We start from the raw sequence: 22,648 nt of genomic DNA, 5'->3' as shown, positions 1-22,648 counted from the left end.
GGCGAGGTGCCCTGTACATTGATTTATTTATTTTATTTTAGAACAGGGTCCCCCTCCGCTCCTGTATTATTTTATATTTGTTTTGTATTATTATTATTATTATTATTACGTATAGAAGAAGGCGAAGCGCCGCGGGTTTTGTTATTGTAGCCGAGTGTCTGTTTGCTTTTGTAGTAAGTAGCGTGGATGGGAAGCCCCATCCACACGATAGTTAGAAAACTCGTGCAGATTGTGGCCGAGGGGTAATAGGGTAATTACTAACTAGTTAAACCCCTCGGCCACGATATAAAAAGCCTGCAGCACTCTCAGTTCGGGGTGGGTGTTAGAGAGGAGAGAGCGAGAGGAGCGAGAGAAAAACCGAAACTATTTAAAAAATATACAGGAACAGTGACAGCGACTGCCCAGCCTGACCTGTATTTATTATTTTGTGTTCCAGATTTGTTTTGTTTACACCTTTTATTTTGCTCTGTGAGCACAGGGTTTTTGTTTGAATATTTTATTCATTTTCGTTAATAAAAACGGCACACCGCGTCTTTTTATTGGAAATCTGCAGTATTTGGTGTCAGTTTATTTACGTTCCTGCTTCCGCCCAGTCACCCTGCCACAGTGCCGCAGATTCTCAATGGGATTGAGATCAGGACTTTGACTGGGCCACTGTAGGATATTCACCTTTTTGTTCTTGAGCCATTTCGATGTTGCTTTGGCCTTGTGCTTGGGATCATTGTCCTGCTGAAAGGTGAATTTCCTCCCAAGCTTCCGTTTTTTTTAGCGGACTGAAGCAGGTTCTCTTGCAGTATTTCCTTGTATTTTGCTCCATACATTCTTCCTTCAATTTTAACAAGATGCCCAGTCCCTGCTGATGAGAAGCATCCCCACAGCATGATGCTGCCACCACCATGGTAGGGATGGTGTGTCTTGAGGCATGGGCAGTGTTAGGTTTGCGCCACACATAGCGCTTTGAGTTTTGATTCAAAAAGCTCTTTCTTGGTCTCATCTGACCACAAAACCTTTTCCCACATCGCAGCTGGGTCACTCTCATGCTTTCTGGCAAACTCCAGACATGCTTTCAGATGGTACTTTTTGAGTAACGGCTTCTTTCTTGCCACCCTCCCATACAGGCCAGTGTTATGCAGAGCTCTTGATATGGTTGACTGGTGCACCATTACTCCACTCCCAGCCACTGAACTCTGTAGCTCCTTCAAAGTGATTGTTGGCCTCTCTGTGGCTTCTTTCACAAGTCTCCTTCTTGTTTGAGCACTTTTTTTCTTGTTTTGAGGGACGGCCTTTTCTTGGCTGTGCCTGGGTGGTGTGATGCAGCTTCCACTTCCTGATTATTGATCCAACTGTGCTCACTGGGATATCCAAACACTTGGATATTATTTTGTACCCTTTCCCTAATCTATGCATTTGTATTACTTTCTCTAACTTCTGTAGAATGCTCTTTGGTCTTCATTTTCCTTCAGATTCACAGCCTGACAAATGATCCTTCAACAGTGGGGTTTTTATCCAGAAAATGTGACAGCAACTTTAATGGTTCACAGGTGGAGGCCAATGGTAAGGTAATTGTGTCGTCGTTAGGGCAATTTCTTTCATCGGTGTAAACTGGGAGCTTCCACAGCACAGGGATTGAATACTTATGCACGCAAGATATTTCAGTTTTTTATTTTTCTTAAAAATATTTCCCAACATAAAACCAATGTCACCTAACAATAATTGATTTTGAGTTTCAGTGTTTTAAAATAAAATATGAAACAGAACGAAATTTCAATGTACCATTTGTAATTCAGTAATATGAGAGAATTGGTCAGGGGTCTGAATACTTTTGCAAGGCACTGTATGTATATGTGTATATATATATATATATATATATATATATATATATTAGATCAAAGAGCCAGCTGCCAATTATTTATTTAGAAAGACAAAGGTTTTTATAGTCTTTGAAATGATTATTTTTATAGCATCATTCATCAAGTTATGTAACAAGTTGGATACAATTGTAACCGTTTCTTTTTATATGTAGTGCAAATCTTTAAAAGTAAATAGCATTGTAATAAAATCTAATCAAGACTCAGTGCAACAGGTCAAATTGAAAACAAGCAAAGTGAATATCAAATCAATTCAAACTAAGTGACACGCACAATAAAATTGCTATCGTGAATTAAAATCCTTAACATGAATTAAAACCAGGACAAATCTAATACAAAATTGCACAACAAGGAAAATAATGGATGTAAAGAACTGACCACCTTGTTCACATACATGCAGATTTATTGTACTGCTCTTTCTCCTTTCAAATATATAAAAACAGGCATTCTACAATGTAGCTAAAACACAGCAGCTTAATGTTTAAAAAGTAATGAAACAGAAGCAAGTATCCTCAGAGAATACCGTAACCGACTCCAAGCACAAGGTAGCTACTCTGTGTGCACAACACTTCTCCACGTATAATACCGTATGATTACAACAAGCACTAAGAGAAAATAAACAATGGTGAGTCTGCGATTTAATAAATAACACAAGAACGAGAATGAGCTAATCTACTCACCCCCACGAGCACAGCAATATATCCAGAAGTCCCGTGTGTTTCTGCTTCCCTGCACTTTAAACCAAAACATACTCATAAATATATAAACAAGTTCTCAAACCAAGCAATAAAATAGAACACACTCGCTACTCACCACCAGCAATGCTGCAGCCTTCTGGATAAACCTGAGTCCCATGTGTCTCTGCTTTCCCTGCACACCAGCAATGCTGCAGCCTTCTGGATAAACCTGAGTCCCATGTGTCTCTGCTTTCCCTGCACACCAGCAATGCTGCAGCCTTGTGGATCAATCTGAGTCCCATGTGTCTCTGCTTTCCCTGCACACCAGCAATGCTGCAGCCTTGTGGATCAATCTGAGTCCCATGTGTCTCTGCTTTCCCTGCACACCAGCAATGCTGCAGCCTTCTGTAATCACCTATGCCTTTATACAGGGGTTTTCACAAACCCACCTGTGTTAGCCCTTTCCTAGCTTGACTGAATTGACAACTTGTATTAGCCATGCCACACTACAGTAGTTTTATATATGAATCTATTTTAGTAATATGAATGTGAGCATCTACAGTAGAATAGTGAAGATCTGAACCCATCCTGAAGGTTTGTAATTATTCACTCATTCCACAGGGGGGGTCTGATAGAAAGTCCAGACATCAAGAGGTTGGTGAATGGAGCCTGGAAGAGTGTCGACACTCCATCATGGAGCTGGCAAAGGAGATGAACAGAGTCTTGAAGGTACAGAGAGGGAGGGGGAGAGAGGGAAGGAGGGATGGGGGAGTGAGCAGTATTGGTTATTACAGAGAGGTGGAGAGGGGGGGTGAAAAGGCGAGTCCTGAGGTTACAGGAGAGGAGAGAGGCAGAGGGGGAAGAAAGGGGCTGAAGTGGGGTGTCAGCATGTCATTGTGTCAGATAAAGCAAAAAGCTTAGGAGTCTTGAAGGTACGGAGAGAGGGGGGGGTGTGTAGGGGGTGGGGGGATTGGTAATTAATGTAGCCAACAAAGACGTTCATGTATAGAATACGGAACGGAGTAGAAACAGCATTGACAGCAACAATTAGGTGTAGTCCAAGTTTAATTGAATTCCATTTTTAAATGTAATTAAGCAATAAAGAACACTGGCGTGTGATTTGAGGATTGTGAAAAGGATTGTGGGAAGAGACCGCAGGCTATTCAATCATTTAAACCCCAGCAACACAAAAAACACACACGGCTCATCTTTGTGCCTCTACTGAGAGAGTCTAGCAGTTCAATTCAAACCCACAGAGGCACCGATTCTAATAAACAAATGTAGTGTCCATCTGCATTCTATATGCCTAATATTCCTGATTACAGTACTACCAGTTTAACCTCAAGAGTTAGTGAGTATCTGTGTCTTAAATGAGTTACTGCTGTTTGAAATGCCAAAGAGTTCTATCTTATCTTGAATTGTGGGATGCCGTTCCGTGCCATTTCTCCTGTAGATGAAACCAGAAAACACATGAGATTATTATACAGAGCTAACAAAGGAGTTAAACAGTGTCTTGAAGGTAGAGAGAGGGAGGGGTGAGGGGACTGTGTGTGTGTGTGTGTGTGTGTGTGTGTGTGTGTTTGGGGTTGACTCTCCTTCATTTAGCTAACGAAGGAGTTAAACAGTGTCTTGAAGGTTCAGAGAGACAGCATTGACAGCAACAGTTAGGTGCAGTTTAGGAGTTTCATTCCTGTTCAGTTAAATGCATTGGTTTCTGCAGTGCTTGTAGTTGAATTCCCTATTTGAAAGATTTCTTATTGATTGATTTCAGAACTCTGCCATTCCTACCCCTGTGTCCAGTGAGGATACGTGCAGCCTGGAAGAGTGTCGCTGCTTCATCATGAAATGGGCTGACGAGTTGGACAAGCTGGTCCAGGTAAAGAGAGACACAGAGAATGAAGCTCGAAGTGGAGACAGGGTGCAGTGAGAGCTGAGAATCAGGTTCACAGGCAGGGTGCAGTGAGAGCTGAGAATCAGGTTCACAGGCAGGGTGCAGTGAGAGCTGAGAATCAGGTTCACAGACAGGGTGCAGTGAGAGCTGAGAATCAGGTTCACAGACAGGGTGCAGTGAAAGCTGAGAATCAGGTTCACAGGCAGTGGGAGCGGAAAATCAGGTTCACAGAAAGGGTGCAGTGAGAGCTGAGAATCAGGTTCACAGGCAGGGTGCAGTGAGAGCTGAGAATCAGGTTCACAGACAGGGTGCAGTGAGAGCTGAGAATCAGGTTTACAGGCAGGGTGCAGTGAGAGCAGAGAATCAGGTTCACAGGCAGGGTGCAGATGTAATACTCTTAAAGTCACATTTTGTAGAGTAATTTATTAGTTTCCCATATTATTACATAGTGCTGCATGAAGGGATTTGATTATTCAGATGAAGCTCATCACTGGTGAGGCTCATTGGTTTTGATTGGGCTGATTGACCATTCCAAGTGAAACAACTGAAGAAGATACTTTGAAGAAATTGTGAAGACACAACTTTGAAGACCCTTTGCACAGTAATTGTGTGGATTTCATGTTCTAAGAAAGCAGCACAAACCCAAGCAGCTGTTTCTTCACTCGTTTCACTCTGATGGTAAATCAGCTCAATCAACACCAATGACCCTCACCTGATTGTAAGCAGCTTGATCTGAATAATACTTCTACCATGTGTTGTATTTGCTGTAATTTCCCATGCTTGCATGTGCCTTCACCATCTCATACAAAAGTAAACCTTTATAAGGGACGTGACGAGGATGCAGACTGATGACCAAATTAATCAGTCAGTCAGCTACGTATTGCAAGTGTTATCCCCTCTGTTCTGCTGGCTGATTTCACAGAGAAGGGGAGCTGCTGCCCTGAGAACACTGATATCTAGTCTGGATTTGTTGTGTTCATAGACACCAAAGCAAAGCCAGAGTGCTGGACAGGTTGAGCAAAGAAAAGGAGCAGAGCTGAGAAACAAAGAGGATCTCCCAGGACCAGAGAGGGAGGAGCTGAGTGAGGGGGCGGGGCACAACCAGGGGGAGCAGCTGAACCAAGAGGAGGAGCAAAGACTGAAGGACGGTCATGACATCATCATGCAGTGGGCAAGAGAGCTGAAGACAGTGCCAGAGGTAAGATTAACACATTTCAACAGCTGGGTCTGAACATACTGTCCATGAGTGCATCTCAAAAGAGGTTCCTGTATCTCATTCCTACACACCCACACTGCTAGTGATCTGTTCTGAACACACTGTCCATGAGTGCATCTCAAAAGAGGTTCCTGTATCTCATTCCTACACACCCACACTGCTAGTGATCTGTTCTGAACATACTGTCCATGAGTGCATCTCAAAAGAGGTTCCTGTATCTCATTCCTACTCACCCACACTGCTAGTGATCTGTTCTGAACATACTGTCCATGAGTGCATCTCAAAAGAGGTTCCTGTATCTCATTCCTACACACCCACACTGCTAGTGATCTGTTCTGAACATACTGTCCATGAGTGCATCTCAAAAGAGGTTCCTGTATCTCATTCCTCCACACCCACACTGCTAGTGATCTGTTCTGAACATACTGTCCATGAGAGCATCTCAAAAGAGGTTCCTGTATCTCATTCCTCCACACCCACACCCACACGGCTCCATTTAGATTGGTATGCAGTGTTGACAGGGAGATAGCAGGGTGCTCTACTGTTTTGAATTCACAGCCATGGCAGGGATGTATGATACTGACATGCTTGTGTGATTCATTTCAAAACATTGCCCAACTGAAACCCTTCTCTAGAGTTCCTGACACACTGTGGTCTGGAGTGAACACTCCTTATCCTCTAATCTCTATTGTCTTTAACCAGAACTCTGTCTCAGCGGGGGAGGCTGTGGAACAGGGTCTTGCAGAGCTGGTGAAGGAGTGGAAACGAGGCAAGCTGAGTAACATCTTACCCATCATGGAGTTCATCATGTGGACCCTGATCAAGGAGGAGGCAAAGGTGAGAGCAGCAAGATAAACCCACAGCAGAACTCAGCTATATACTTGTACATGTGCTTTGTGTCACAGTGGAGCACACAGGGATAGGGAGATGATCATTTCTATTCATTAGCAGACAAACAATCATTTTATTAAACTGCACTTAATAATACTTTGCCCTGTATTAATGTCTGTGCCATGTGCAAATGCTAAAAACATCTGTCAAAGGGCACATATATATTAACACAGGGCAAAGTATAATGAAGTATAATTAATTGATAAAGAAGACACTCAGACAGTCACATATATTAACACAGGGCAATGTGTAATGAATTGACAGCTGGTACACATTCAGTTGTTTCTCTCTTGACTGAATTGTCATTGTTTTTTAGGGAATGCTGAAATCTCAGAATATTGGTGAGTACGGCAAACCTGCAACATGTTATAATTCATCTCTGACCGTCCAAACACAAGATTGTCTTGATGACAGAGAACTCAGAATCATCACATCCCTGTTTGTGGAACAAGAAAGACAATAACATTCATATAAGTTATAACAATATCTGTAAGATGTATTGGACCTTGCTGTGCTGTTTCTCTTGAAATTACTTTCAGTACTTTTTTTGGCAGTTTTACTGTCCAAAAGCTTGGTGGTGTTTTCATTTTTGGCTTCAGTCTCTGTATTTCTATCAGTGTATCTATAATTATTACTGTCCTGAAGCTTGGTGTTATTGTTTCATTTTTGGCTTCAGTAGCTTTGTATTACTATCAGTGTATCTATAATTATTACTGTCCTGAAGCTTGGTGTTATTGTTTTCATTCTTGGCTGCAGTCCCTGAATTAGCGCCTTCATTCTTTCCAGTCAGGTAGCACCATGATAAACTTCAATAGATGCACCTATTATTCTCAATGAAGAGTTTCCCTGAGCTCACTTTTCCACACGTAGCTGCTCAGGCTGCTAGGAAACGGTCTGCCTGGTTCAATTGCAGCCGTGTCACCTGGGATGAATGAACTCAATGGCCCGTCGGTTTAGACATGTTTCATTTTGTATTTTACACACTATTAAATCATTTTTTATTTCTGTAAATGCTACTGCAAGGGTAATTGTATACAGAACATGAATTACCAAGACCAGTCAGAACCAGTGTGCAGTTATCATCTCGTGCCCTTTTCTAAACCAGAAGCCTGGTCTCTCTGAACTATCATTCTGGTATTGTGTGCTGTTGTTTTATTCATTCATTCAGGTTTTTATGTTACTGTAATAATCGAAAAAAACTTACAAACACAGCTGAATTATTAAAATAACAACTAACTCTGAAAAGCGTCTCTAAAATAAATAAAACAGCATTTCACCTTTCTTTTTTTAATAAATGTGTATTGTTGTTATTAGTTTTAATAACTGTCACTTTTGACTGTGTGGTCTAGACATTATTTTTATATTTTATTTTGTCTGTATTTATCCTTTTATTCTCGACTGTGGTCAGGACCACCCGTCTTGAAGGCATCTCTTGATAAATAATTAGCAATGTTTATAATAGACATGATTCTCAGTATTGATATCCTCACTAGTCTTTTTAGAACAGCGCTAGCCTGAGTGTCGTTCTCCTCCAATGACAAGGAGGCAGTATTTGAGTGACAGGTCACTTCTTCTGAGGGGAGCAGGTTCATCTTGATTCCTGTTGTCTTTTGAACACAAGTCGATGTTATTTCAAGTTGCACTTTGATGGGTGGAATTGTATTAACTGGACGGAAATTGAAAATGCGCGGAGGATTCACTCAGGGAACCCAACAAGGAGACGGGTCTCTCCGAAATGGGAAACGAGATAATCACAAAACACAGCATGGGAACTTTCACAAGCAAAACACAGCATGGGAACTTTTACAAGCAAAACACAGCATGGGAACTTTCACAAGCAAAACACAGCATGGGAACTTTCACAAGCAAAACACAGCATGGGAACTTTCACAAACAAAACACAGCATGGGAACTTTTACAAGCAAAACACAGCATGGGAACTTTCACAAGCAAAACACAGCATGGGAACTTTCACAAGCAAAACACAGCATGGGAACTTTCACAAGCAAAACACAGCATGGGAACTTTCACAAACAAAACACAGCATGGGAACTTTTACAAGCAAAACACAGCATGGGAACTTTCACAAGCAAAACACAGCATGGGAACTTTCACAAACAAAACACAGCATGGGAACTTTCACAAGCAAAACACAGCATGGGAACTTTCACAAGCAAAACACAGCATGGGAACTTTCACAAACAAAACACAGCATGGGAACTTTCACAAACAAAACACAGCATGGGAACTTTCACAAGCAAAACACAGCATGGGAACTTTTACAAGCAGAACACAGCATGGGAACTTTTACAAGCAAAACACAGCATGGGAACTTTTACAAGCAAAACACAGCATGGGAACTTTCACAAGCAAAACACAGCATGGGAACTTTCACAAACAAAACACAGCATGGGAACTTTCACAAACAAAACACAGCATGGGAACTTTCACAAACAAAACACAGCATGGGAACTTTCACAAGCAAAACACAGCATGGGAACTTTTACAAGCAAACACAGCATGGGAACTTTTACAAGCAAAACACAGCATGGGAACTTTCACAAGCAAAACACAGCATGGGAACTTTCACAAACAAAACACAGCATGGGAACTTTCACAAACAAAACACAGCATGGGAACTTTCACAAGCAAAACACAGCATGGGAACTTTTACAAGCAAACACAGCATGGGAACTTTCACAAGCAAAACACAGCATGGGAACTTTTACAAGCAAACACAGCATGGGAACTTTCACAAGCAAAACACAACATGGGAACTTTTACAAGCAAACACAGCATGGGAACTTTCACAAGCAAAACACAGCATGGGAACTTTCACAAGCAAAACACAGCATGGGAACTTTCACAAGCAAAACACAGCATGGGAACTTTCACAAGCAAAACACAGCATGGGAACTTTCACAAACAAAACACAGCATGGGAACTTTCACAAGCAAAACACAGCATGGGAACTTTCACAAGCAAAACACAGCATGGGAATTTTTACAGGGAAGGTAACATTGTTAATAATTGAAAACGAATGCTTGAACAACACTATGAAGTTTAGACTGTGATACTGGATCTTTAAAGAGATTCATGTGTACTTCCAGCTGGAATATTGATTCAATTCTTTGCCAACTCTGTCTTTATCTCTTCACACAGGTGCTGGGAGATGCATCCCTGATTTAGGTATTTATCACTGTTGCAATCTTGTTGATTTTCAGGTGTTGTATTCTACTGTTAAGAATATTTCATCTATTTTTCTTTCATTTTTTCTAGCCTGGCAGTGGATTCACAAGGCATCAGGTACTCTTTAAGTTTACTATGTGTTGCTGAAGTCTGATATTTCTGATTGATCTTTGGTATAACAGTTTTTCTCTTTCAAGTACGAAATATTAACCATCACTAATGGGTTATTCCCCTTTAAGAACCCAAGAACTGAAAAGTATTATGCCAACAAACTCTCGCGAGAGTGCATGACGCAATGTGAGTTGCCCCGACAAAAGCACATTGCAGCCATTTGCAAATTCTCTTTTTCCTTTTTCACTAAGAGTGAAAGCATCTGAGCTAAGTATTTCTTATTACTTAGTAGTATTGCCTTGTTTAACCTGTTTTGCAGTATTCTGTCTTTAACAGTGTTTTTACTACGGTCGCTACCGTTGTTTAAAATATTATATTATTGCCGAGTTTTTGATCTAGTCAGCCCTACCTGGCAGTGCGCCAGCGGGAGCCTGCGACTTGCGTTCGCCCTCCCCCGGGTCTAGTTCACTATTACGGCAGATAACTCTCATCTGGACAGGGCTCTGTTCCAGAAAAAAAATATATATATCTATCCCCGTGAGATAGTTTTGTTGTTGTATTATTATTTTGTGTATTCAGTGTTGTCTACATTACTGTATACCCCTTCCCTTGTTTTTTCTTACAGAAAACGGGATTCAGTTCTGTGGGCTCACAGGACACTGTATTATGGCTGTAGTACAAAGGTTATTTTCAGGCTTGAGAATAACCTGTAACTGAATGTTTGACTGTAGTTAGCTAGCGTGCATCTCTTCGTGAGATCTCCTGCTTTTTTGTAGGATTGCTGGCTGCTGTTGTGCATTAGCACAAGGTTAGCGTTTTCTCTTCATGTACCTTGGTACCAGAGCTGACGCAACCTTTGAAGTATAGTACTGTTACACAGTCTTCTTCACTGTACGGTTAGCGGGCGTGCATCTCTTTGTGAGATCTCCTGCTTTTGTAGGATTGCTGGCTGCTGCTGTTGTGCATTAGCATAGGTTTGCGTTTTTTCTTCTTTGTACCTCGGTACCAGAGTTGACGCAGCCTTGACTTATTAATTCTCTATTGAGACACAGTACCGCGTCTCAGTACCGCGTTTGCATACGCTCGGTACTGACGCTACCGCGTTTGCATACGCTTTGGTACCGCGTTTGCATACGCTCGGTACTGACGCTACCGCGTTTGCATACGCTTCGGTACCGCGTTTGCATACGCTCGGTACTGACGCTACCGCGTTTGCATACGCTCGGTACGGACGCTACCGCGTTTGCATATGCTCGGTACGGACGCTACCGCGTTTGCATACGCTCGGTACTGACGCTACCGCGTTTGCATACGCTTCGGTACCGCGTTTGCATACGCTCGGTACTGACGCTACCGCGTTTGCATACGCTCGGTACTGACGCTACCGCGTTTGCATACGCTTCGGTACTGACGCTACCGCGTTTGCATACGCTTCGGTACCGCGTTTGCATACGCTCGGTACGGACGCTACCGCGTTTGCATACGCTTCGGTACCGCGTTTGCATACGCTCGGTACTGACGCTACCGCGTTTGCATACGCTCGGTACGGACGCTACCGCGTTTGCATACGCTTCGGTACCGCGTTTGCATACGCTCGGTACGGACGCTACCGCGTTTGCATACGCTTCGGTACCGCGTTTGCATATGCTTCGGTACCGCGTTTGCATACGCTCGGTACGGACGCTACCGCGTTTGCATACGCTCGGTACTGACGCTACCGCGTTTGCATACGCTCGGTACCGCGTTTGCATACGCTCGGTACTGACGCTACCGCGTTTGCATACGCTTCGGTACCGCGTTTGCATACGCTCGGTACTGACACTACCGCGTTTGCATACGCTTCGGTACCGCGTTTGCATACGCTCGGTACTGACGCTACCGCGTTTGCATACGCTTCGGTACCGCGTTTGCATACGCTCGGTACGGACGCTACCGCGTTTGCATACGCTTCGGTACCGCGTTTGCATACGCTTCGGTACCGCGTTTGCATACGCTCGGTACGGACGCTACCGCGTTTGCATACGCTTCGGTACCGCGTTTGCATACGCTCGGTACTGACGCTACCGTGTTTGCATACGCTTCGGTACCGCGTTTGCATACGCTCGGTACTGACGCTACCGCGTTTGCATACGCTCGGTACCGCGTTTGCATACGCTCGGTACTGACGCTACCGCGTTTGCATACGCTCGGTACGGACGCTACCGCGTTTGCATACGCTCGGTACGGACGCTACCGCGTTTGCATACGCTCGGTACCGCGTTTGCATACGCTCGGTACTGACGCTACCGCGTTTGCATACGCTTCGGTACCGCGTTTGCATACGCTCGGTACTGACGCTACCGCGTTTGCATACGCTTCGGTACCGCGTTTGCATACGCTCGGTACTGACACTACCGCGTTTGCATACGCTTCGGTACCGAGCGTTTGCATACGCTCGGTACGGACGCTACCGCGTTTGCATACGCTTTGGTACCGCGTTTGCATACGCTTCGGTACCGCGTTTGCATACGCTTCGGTACTGACGCTACCGCGTTTGCATACGCTTCGGTACCGCGTTTGCATACGCTTCGGTACTGACGCTACCGCGTTTGCATACGCTTCGGTACCGCGTTTGCATACGCTCGGTACTGACGCTACCGCGTTTGCATACGCTTCGGTACCGCGTTTGCATACGCTCGGTACTGACACTACCGCGTTTGCATACGCTTCGGTACCGAGCGTTTGCATCCGCTCGGTACGGACGCTACCGCGTTTGCATACGCTTTGGTACCGCGTTTGCATACGCTTCGGTACCGCGTTTGCATACGCTCGGTACTGACGCTACCGCGTTTGCATACGCTTCGGTACCGCGTTTGCATACGCTCGGTACTGACGCTACCGCGTTTGCATACGCTTCGGTACCGCGTTTGCATACGCTCGGTACTGACACTACCGCGTTTGCATACGCTTCGGTACCGCGTTTGCATACGCTCGGTACTGACACTACCGCGTTTGCATACGCTTCGGTACCGAGCGTTTGCATACGCTCGGTACGGACGCTACCGCGTTTGCATACGCTTTGGTACAGCGTTTGCATACGCTTCGGTACCGCGTTTGCATACGCTCGGTACTGACGCTACCGCGTTTGCATATGCTTCGGTACCGCGTTTGCATACGCTCGGTACTGACGCTACCGCGTTTGCATACGCTTCGGTACCGCGTTTGCATACGCTCGGTACTGACGCTACCGCGTTTGCATACGCTCGGTACGGACGCTGCCGCGTTTGCATACGCTCGGTACTGACGCTACCGTGTTTGCATACGCTTCGGTACCGCGTTTGCATACGCTTCGGTACTGACGCTACCGCGTTTGCATACGCTTCTGTACCGCGTTTGCATACGCTCGGTACTGACGCTACCGCGTTTGCATACGCTTCGGTACTGACGCTACCGCGTTTGCATACGCTTCGGTACCGCGTTTGCATACGCTTCGGTACTGACGCTACCGCGTTTGCATACGCTTCGGTACCGCGTTTGCATACGCTCGGTACGGACGCTACCGCGTTTGCATACGCTCGGTAAGGACGCTACCGCGTTTGCATACGCTCGGTACGGACGCTACCGCGTTTGCATATGCTCGGTACGGACGCTACCGCGTTTGCATACGCTTCGGTACGGACGTTACTGCATTAGCATACGCTTCGGTACCGACGGTAGGTATTTGTATTTGTTACCCAGACTGGTTCATAACAGGTCTGTTGATACCAACGGTACCCAGAACTGACGTTCGGTACCAGACTTTTATTGGTACCCAGACTAGTTTTACTAAGTCTGTTGGTACCTACTCCCTCAGTACCTAGAACAAACGCTCAGTACCAGGTTCTGTTCCAAGCTAACTGTTGGGTGTACTTTACATTGGGACCCACACTAGTTTACTAAGCCTGTTTGTACCTACACTACTATGTTTCACGGTTGTATTGACTGTGGCGCCAAGCTGCCAGTGGCTGATGGCCACGAAAGATGTGTGCACTCCTTAGGTCAGGAACACGCAGAGCGAGCTCTGGCAGACCCTGCCTTTTGTGTGCAGTTTTCAGCAAGCGATCACTACGGTCCAGGCTTATGCGCCAGTCCAGTGATGTATCAATTACCCCGGCGCAGTTACCTCCTGCAGACGCAGCTGGTAGTAGTAGGGGGCGCTCTAGGGAGCACAGTTCTGGAGAGCGCTGCTCCACGGAGCGCCATTCCAGCCATTGCAGGGAGCTTAGCCAGAGGCCTCACTCCGCTGAGCACGGTGCTAGGGCACGGGGTTCCAAGGAGTCCAGGAAGCACAGGAGGAGGAGTCCCTGTTCCTCCTCATCCTCTTCCTCTCCTGCTTCTCCTTCCCCAAGGGGTAAGAAAAAGAGGCACAGGTCCCGATCATCGGACCGCTGGCGGTATATGTGTGAGATGTTCCAGCAACAGCAGTCAACCCTGACCCAGTTGTTGCCGGTGCGGTCTTTGCCAGTGCAGGCACCTGCATTGCTGCAAGCACCAGTTGTGATGCGAGCGCCTGTTGCTCCACCTTCACAAGCGGCTTCTCTCTCCCCACCTCCGCCACCGGAACTGGCAGAGGTTGAGTTGGGAGGGGGGGGGGGGAATGGAGGACGCTCTCTCTGTCCTCGCTTCAGAAGGAGCTGAGGAGCGTGAGGTGTTCTTTTCAGAGGATCCAGCGTTGGACTCGCTGCCTCTGATTCCCTTGCCTGGGGAGCTCATACCCCTGATGCGTCGAGCCAATGACGCACTTAGGGTGCCATGGCCGAGTGCGACAGTTGAGAGGTGCTCTGTTTATGACGAGCGTTAGGAGCTACCCTCTGAGGCCCCGCCCATCCACCCGGATTTTTGGCAGGAACTGACCTCATCGTGGCAGCACCCGGCCACAGCCCCTGCGGTCCCTAGGTCAGGTACGACCTATAGGGTTTATGAGGGGGATAAAAGGGGTCTGGTCCAGTTTCCCCCTGTCGGGTCCACTATTCCAGCTTTGGCGCAACCAGCGAACCTTGCGCTGCTGTCCAAAGATGCGGCTTGCCCAAACAAGCAATGTCGGGTCACGGAGGTCCTTCTAAAGAAGGCTTACTCCGCTAATGCCTTTGTTGCCCGGTTGGGCAACTACAATACCTGTTTGGTGGCTTACCAGAGCCACATTTGGGGCTCCGCTGCTGAGGGGGGACTGACCCTCGATCAGACAGAGGAGCTGCGGCTGATCTCCCGAATGTTGCTACGACTAGCACAGCTTCTGAGTCAAGCAACAGGGCGCAGTATGGCAGCATTGGTGGCTGCGCGCCGTCAGCTGTGGCTCTCTCAAGCCAGGCTGATGGAGAATAACAAGGCTGCTCTGCAGGACGCGCCCATCACACCAGGGCATACATTCGGCCCTGCAGTGGACGATTTGTTGCTTCAGTCCAAAGCGGCAAGGGAAGCGACAAAGGCATTTAGTGACCTTGCCCCTAAGCCGGCACCACCGCCTAAGAAGCAGTGGTATCAGAGGCCACTGCCTCGGCCACAGTGGCAGCCTCAGGGCGGTCCACGGGGCTCTCCAGCGGTCACTGATAGGTCAAGCCGGGGACGCGGTAGGCAAAGGCGGTTCCAGCGCAATGCGCCTGATAAGAGACCGCAGGCGCCTAAACCAAAGCAGCAGCCCTAGGAATTTGCTGCCACAGGCCCAGGGCCCCTTCTCCAAAGCCCATCTGGAGTACTGGGGCCAGTGCACCCGCTATTCGTGGGTGCTCACCACTATACGTCGGGGGTACTCCTTACAATTCAGCCATGGACCACCCCCCTTTTGGGGGGTGGTCCATACGCTGGTCAGGGACCCCTGTGCCAACGACTCACTGGCTCAGGAGCTAAAGACCCTCCTGCAAAAGCAGGCTATTCGCATCTTACCACCCTCCGACATGGTCAAATCCAAATACTTTCTGGTGCCCAAACGGGACGGTGGCCTCAGACCGATCCTCGATCTCAGACAGGTCAACCTGTATCTGAGCCGCAGGCGGTTCAAGATGTTGACCTTGCGACAGCTGTCGCAGTCCATCAGGCCGGGCGACTGGTTCACGACAGTGGACTTGCGGGATGCCTACTTCCACATTCCCATAAAACCAGGGCACCAGAAGTATCTTCGGTTCGCCTTTCAAGGGAAAGGCTACGAGTTCCGTGTACTGCCGTTCGGTACTGCGCTGCAACACATGGAACTTGTCACCGATCACCTATCCAGACTAGGTCTGAAGGTGATTCATGCGAAAAGTCAACTGACGCCAGCTCAAGTAGCGCGCTACTTGGGTTTGAGTCTGGACGCCCGATCCATGACAGCAGTGCTGTCAAACGACAGGGTGTCAAGCATATCAGCCTGCCTAGACCTATTCCAGTTAGGCAGAGCTTTACCAGTGGTGACATTCCAGAAACTTCTGGGCCTGATGGCAGCAGCTTCTCAATCCCTTCCCCGGGGCCTCCTGCATATGCGGCCCCTTCAGGCCTGGTTCAACAGGATGGTCCCTCACCCAATGCTGAACCACAACCGTTTGGTGACAGTGTCCAGATATTGTCTCCGAACTCTCTCTTGGTGGAAACAACCGGCCCACCTACGCCTAGGCATCAGGCTGGGAGCGGTCACAAGAAGAGAAGTCGTTACCACTGACGCCTCCAACCATGGTTGGGGTGGGCTGTGGAACGGTCGGGGTGCACAAGGGGTTTGGTGGCCTCCGTGGCGGGGCCAACACATACATCTTCTAGAACTGCAAGCAGTGTTTCTCACTCTTCAGTTCTTTCTAGAGGAAATCAGGGGGAGACACGTGCTTGTCCGGACGGACAACATGACAGTGGTGGCTTACATCAACCACCAGGGTGGTACAAGATCACCCAGTCTCAACAAGGTGGTCAACAGGCTTCTGGTCTGGGCACACACCCATCTCCTCTCACTCCGAGCGGTACACCTACCTGGAGTGGTGAACATTGCCGCAGACCTCCTCTCGAGGCAGGTTCCGGGCGGCGCAGATTGGAGACTCCATCCCGAGGTTGTCAGCCTCATATGGAAACGGTTTGGGAGTGCGGAGATCGACCTTTTTGCCTCCCAGGAGTCGACGCATTGCACCCTGTGGTTCTCCATAATGAGAGACGAAGGGTGTCTAGGGGTCGACGCATTGGCTCACCAATGGCCAGCGCACCCACTGTATGCGTTTCCGCCGATAGCTTTGCTACCTCTGTGTCTGGAGAAGATCAGACAGGACAGGGCCACGGTCCTACTAGTAGCACCTCACTGGCCCAAGAGAGCCTGGTTTGCCTCACTGATACAGCTCCTGTGCGGACAGCCTTGGCAGTTGCCCAGTCGCAGCGACCTGCTCAGCCAGGCACAGGGTGCTCTGTGGCATCACGACCCATTGAGCCTACAGCTCTGGGTTTGGCCCCTGAGCGGCTCCATTTGAGCCGTCTGGGTTTGTCTAATAGGGTGATTGACACCCTACAGAACGCTAGGGCTGCCTCCACTCGTTCCCAGTATGGCTACAAGTGGGGCGTTTTTCAGACATGGTGTCTGTCGTAGGGAGAGGATCCCACAGTGTGTCCAATGGCATTGATCTTGCAGTTTTTGCAAGACCTGCTGGACGATGGGAAGAGCCCTTCTACCCTAAAAGTCTACCTGGCAGCTATTTCAGCTTGCCATGTGAAGATAGACTCAGTCTCCCCAGGACCACATTTCCTGGCGGGACAGTTTTTGAAGGGGGCTAGGAAGGACGTTGTTCCTCACTGGCGGTTGAATGTCGTGCTGAATGCACTAACGAAACCTACTTTTGAGCCCATGCATTCCGCAGAGCTAAAGCTTTTGTCTTTTAAGACAGCTTTTTTGGTGGCAGTCACTTCTGCTAAGCGAGTAATTGAGCTGCAGGCACTTTCTGTCGCAAAAGCCTATTTATATTTTGCGAAAGGCCGGTCACGGGTGACACTCCGGACCAACCCTGCGTTTTTGCCGAAGACTATTTCGGCTTTCCATGTCAATCAGTCGGTGGAGTTGGAGGCTTTTCACCCTCCTCCTTTTCAGTCCAACAGAGACAGAATGCTCCACACGCTATGCCCTGTACTATGTGGAGAGGACAAGAAGTTGGCGCCAGTCGGAGCAACTCTTTGTTTGCTACGGTTCTCAGTCCCAAGGTCAGGCTCTGTCTAAACAGCGCCTGTCTAGGTGGCTAACGGAGACTGTGAAGATTGCGTATCAACTTGCAAAGTTGCCCCCGCCTGAGAAGATCACTGGCCATTCCACTAGAGGGCAGGCCACTTCTTGGGCAGTGTTCCAGGGTGCATCTGTCATGGACATATGCAATGCAGCGGTGTGGATCCGCTGTGTCCTGGTTTTGGATCAAGAGTGTTGAGGGCTGCCTCCGTGGTCGTCCCCTCTAGTACAGATTGATCGGTGAGTAACTTGTCACCTTGGACTGCTAGCGCGGTTAGCTCATAAGAGTCTTGCGCCTGTCCTCACGACAGATTGGGTATACTTACCCATTAGTGATGGTTAATATTTCGTACTTGAAAGAGAACGTTAGGTTATTATCATAACCCTGGTTCTCTGAAATAGAAATATTAACCATCAGTCTTCGTGGTCGCTGCGGAGCCGCGAGACTCAAAAGTAAAAAGAGAATTTGCAGTGATCCCCTGCTTCACCTCTCCCCCTCTATCTTCACCTCTCTCCTCTCTTCCCCTGCCTCTCCTCTCCCCCTCTCTCTTCACCTCTCCTATCTCTTCCACTGCCTCTCCTCTCCCCATCTCTCTTCATCTCTCCTCTCTTCCCCTGCCTCTCCTCTCCCTCTCTTCACCTCCCCCTCTCTTCCCCTGCCTCTCCTCTCCCCCTCTCTTCACCTCTCCCCTCTTCCCCTGCCTCTCCTCTCCCCATCTCTCTTCATCTCTCCTCTCTTCCCCTGCCTCTCCTCTCCCTATCTTCACCTCCCCCTCTCTTCCCCTGCCTCTCCTCTCCCCCTCTCTCTTCACCTCTCCCCCTCTTCCCCTGCCTCTTCTCTCCCCCTCTCTCTTCACCTCTCCCCCTGCCTCTCCTCTCCCCTTTCTCTTCACCTCTCCCCTCTCTTCCCCTGCCTCTCCTCTCCCTCTCTTCACCTCTCCCCTCTTCCCCTGCCTCTCCCCTCTCTTCCCCTGCCTCTCCTCCCCCTTTCTCTTCACCTCTTCCCTCTCTTCCCCTGCCTCTCCTCTCCCCCTCTCTCTTCACCTCTCCCCCTCTTCCCCTGCCTCTCATCCCCCCCTTTGTCTTCACCTCTCCCCTCTCTTCCCCTGCCTCTCCTCTCCCTCTCTTCACCTCTCCCCTCTTCCCCTGCCTCTCCCCTCTCTTCCCCTGCCTCTCCTCTCCCCCTTTCTCTTCACCTCTCCCCTCTCTTCCCCTTCTCTCTTCACCTCTCCCCCTCTCTTCCCCTGCCTCTCCTCTCCCTCTCTCTCTTCAGGTCTCTCCTCTTCCCCTGCCTCTCCTCTCCTCCTCTCTCTTCACCTCTCCCCTCCCTTCCCCTGCCTCTCCTCTACCCCCTTCCCCTGCCTCTCCTCTCCCCCTCTCTCTTCACCTCTACCCTCTCTTCCCCTGCCTCTCCTCTCTGCCTCTCTCTTCACCTCTTCCCTCTCTTCTCCTGCCTCTCCTCTCCCCCTCTCTCTTTACCTCTCCCCTCTCTTCCCCTGCCTCTCCTCTCCCCTTCTCTCTTCACCTCTCCCCTCTCTTCTCCTTCTCTCTTCACCTCTCCCCCTCTCTTCCCCTGCCTCTCCTCTCCCTCTCTCTCTTCACCTCTCTCCTCTCTTCCCCTGATTCTCCTCTCCTCCTCTCTCTCTTTCCCCTCTATCCTCTTTCCTTTCCTCACATGGGTGCTCGTCCCAGGTGGCAGGTATATATTAGATATAGAACCGCTATCCAATTGTGATGAAACTTGGTACGGGCATTCTGTAGAACAAATAACTAAGAGTATCATAACCTGGAGCCTGTGTCTCTCCCCTCCCTCTGTCCCCAATCTCTCCCTCATCCCCTAACCCCATCTCTCTTTAACCTCCCCTCTCCCAGCCCCTCACCCTCTCTTTCTCCCTTTCCCTTCCTCTACTAACCCCCTCTTTCTCTCTCCCTCTCTCCCAGGTGTCAGGTATATACTATGTGTTACACTTTTACATACATCTAGGTAACCACTTATCTGATTGGTGTTTCAGAATTTGGATCTGGTATCCCCTCTTTTTCTCCCTATCCCTTTTTGCCTAATTTTCTTACAGTATTCCCCCTTTACCTTTCCCTCTCTGCCCCCCCTCCATCTCCTTCTCTCTCTCTCTCTCTCTCTCTCTCTCTCTCTCTCTCTCTCTCTCTCTCTCTACACCACTCTGGGATCTTTCAATGATCTCTGGGTAACTCAGCTTATTATCACTCTTCATAACTAAATCCCAGTCTTCATATTTCACTTTAGGCTGGAGGGTTCCAATTCACTAAAGTCCCGCCCTGCCAGCGCTATCATTGGCTGCCTCAAGATTTAATAAAACAAAATTAAGAGTGATAGGTGGAATCACTCCAGTTCATAACATCAATCATTTCTTTAATGGACACTTGAAGCATCCAATGATTGCAGGGATCTCGGTTTAGCTGTCCACTCAGAGAAGAGGGGTGTAGTTCCGGGGAGTGGCATTGTGAAAGCTCACTGATGCTTCACTTCACAGACTGAGCGCGGATAAGAGGAGGAGTCGATGCTTGAGAGCCGTTACATTTAAACATGAGTTTAAAAAATACATTTACTTCAGCATTTCACTTAAAATAACATGTTGTTCCCTCAGTTATATCCTTCTATAAATACTGTTGTGTCGTCAAGCTAACATGTTTAACAGCACTAATACAGTGAAGAAGTGTTTTGTTTCTTGCTTTTGAATCCCCAGGGCTGGAATGTGGTGGTAGGATATTGAAATAAACATAGACTGTGAGATGATTAGTTAAATTGTAATAATAAGCTATCCGGACTCCTAGTTAAACATTCAGAAACTCTAGTTGTTGTCTCTGACGCTGCCATTAACCCTTTAAGGACGTGATGGTGTAACACGATCATACTGAAGTGTCATTCTGGGCCCGTGATCGGGTAAACACGATGAAAACACACTTCGTTTCTTTCACTTGCTGGGACACCATACTTTGCAGTACAGCTTGTTAACGCATGTCGTTGGATAGGGGAGGGGTTGAACTTCACTGCCTGATTGGTTGTTTATTTGTGTGACGTCACTGAGACGCGCATTTCATTTGTAATTGTGGAGACATTTCATAGCAACACGCAGAGACAAAACATGACACAGGAACTTGTTTACAGCAAAGAAAATAAATTCTACTATAAATACTACACTATAAATTCAATATATTCGACTTATAGTTATATTAGAACATTTATTCTGTCTCGTGTTTTAATATATATGTTTTTACAACATTTCTAAATATCAAACGAGTGGATATAAGGGTTCATGTTTCAGGAACTACATTTATTTATTATTTTGTCCTTATTGCTGATAATAATGGAGTGAAGAACTATTATTTTATTTATACATATTTATTTTGAGTAAATAATCGAGAGTAGTGTCCATTATTGCTTCTAAAGACCCTGAGGATAAACGTGTATTCTGTCATCGCAATCACTCAGGTGAAACAGTGTCTTGTAATTTGCCCAAAAAACATCAATATTTTTCAACAAAACATTCAGGAAGTTTTGTAAGGTCCCTCTGGTCATAGAATAAGACATTTGTTATGTATGTATCTCTAAGCAGAATACAAAATAATAGAAAAATACGTTAAAAAAAGAAAAGAAACGAAATATCAGTATTAGGTCCTCTGCTATTCCTAATCTACATTAATGATTTAGATTCTGGTGTAGTAAGCAAACTCGTTAAATTTGCAGACGACACAAAAATAGGAGGAGTGGCAAACACTGTTGAAGCAGCAAAGGTCATTCAAAATGATCTAGACAGCATTCAGAACTGGGCAGACACATGACAAATGAAATTTAATAGAGAAAAGTGTAAAGTATTGCATGCGGGCAATAAAAATGTGCATTATAAATATCATATGGGAGATACTGAAATTGAAGAAGGAATCTATGAAAAAGACCTTGGAGTTTATGTTGACTCAGAAATGTCTTCATCTAGACAATGTGGGGAAGCTATAAAAAAGGCCAACAAGATGCTCGGATATATTGTGAGAAGTGTTGAATTTAAATCAAGGGAAGTAATGTTAAAACTCTACAATGCATTAGTAAGACCTCACCTAGAATATTGTGTTCAGTTCTGGTCACCTCGTTACAAAAAGGATATTGCTGCTCTAGAAAGAGTGCAAAGAAGAGCAACCAGAATTATCCCAGGTTTAAAAGGCATGTTGTATGCAGACAGGCTAAAAGAATTGAATCTATTCAGTCTTGAACAAAGAAGACTACGCGGCGATCTGATTCAAACATTAAAATTCCTAAAAGGTATAGACAATGTCAACCCGGGGGACTTCTTTGACTTGAAAAAAGAAAAAAGGACCAGGGGTCACAAATGGAGATTAGATAAAGGGGCATTCAAAACAGAAAATAGGAGGCACTTTTTTAGATAGAGAATTGTGAGGGTCTGGAACCAACTCCCCAGTAATGTTGTTGAAGCTGACACCCTGGGATCGTTCAAGAAGCTGCTTGATGAGATTCTGTGATCAATAAGCTACTAACAACCAAACGAGCAAGATGGGCTGAATAGCCTTCTCTCATTTGTAAACTTTCTTATGTTTTGAAAAAAAAGTGAAAGTCTGGTTTCTGAAGTGCTTTATAATGCTCCCCAGAGT

General features: G+C 46.9%; 2 protein-coding genes across 4 annotated transcripts in view; both read left to right on the top strand.

Moving 5' to 3' along the window:
• Nucleotides 1-22,648, top strand: part of LOC131709360 (butyrophilin subfamily 2 member A2-like) — a 184,781-nt gene that overhangs the window by 82,852 nt on the left and 79,281 nt on the right. The window lies entirely within an intron of this gene.
• Nucleotides 1-22,648, top strand: part of LOC117410031 (E3 ubiquitin-protein ligase TRIM39-like) — a 114,430-nt gene that overhangs the window by 82,287 nt on the left and 9,495 nt on the right. Inside the window, exons 5-11 of one of the 3 annotated variants that reach the window (XM_059011874.1) lie at nt 3,167-3,274; nt 4,317-4,421; nt 5,428-5,634; nt 6,355-6,489; nt 6,860-6,884; nt 9,706-9,732; nt 9,823-9,849. In XM_059011874.1, coding sequence (XP_058867857.1) covers nt 3,167-3,274; nt 4,317-4,421; nt 5,428-5,634; nt 6,355-6,489; nt 6,860-6,884; nt 9,706-9,732; nt 9,823-9,849 — 634 coding nt within the window. Of the gene's footprint in view, nt 1-3,166; nt 3,275-4,316; nt 4,422-5,418; nt 5,635-6,354; nt 6,490-6,859; nt 6,885-9,705; nt 9,733-9,822; nt 9,850-22,648 lie in introns of all 3 variants that reach the window. The other 2 variants (XM_059011872.1, XM_059011873.1) reach the window with 2 other exon arrangements.

Source organism: Acipenser ruthenus, chromosome 43 (genome assembly GCF_902713425.1).
Source record: "Acipenser ruthenus chromosome 43, fAciRut3.2 maternal haplotype, whole genome shotgun sequence".
NCBI classification, from domain to species: domain Eukaryota; kingdom Metazoa; phylum Chordata; class Actinopteri; order Acipenseriformes; family Acipenseridae; genus Acipenser; species Acipenser ruthenus.
Note: the sequence above shows the minus strand (reverse complement) of the source record. Positions and strands in the feature narration are given on the sequence as shown.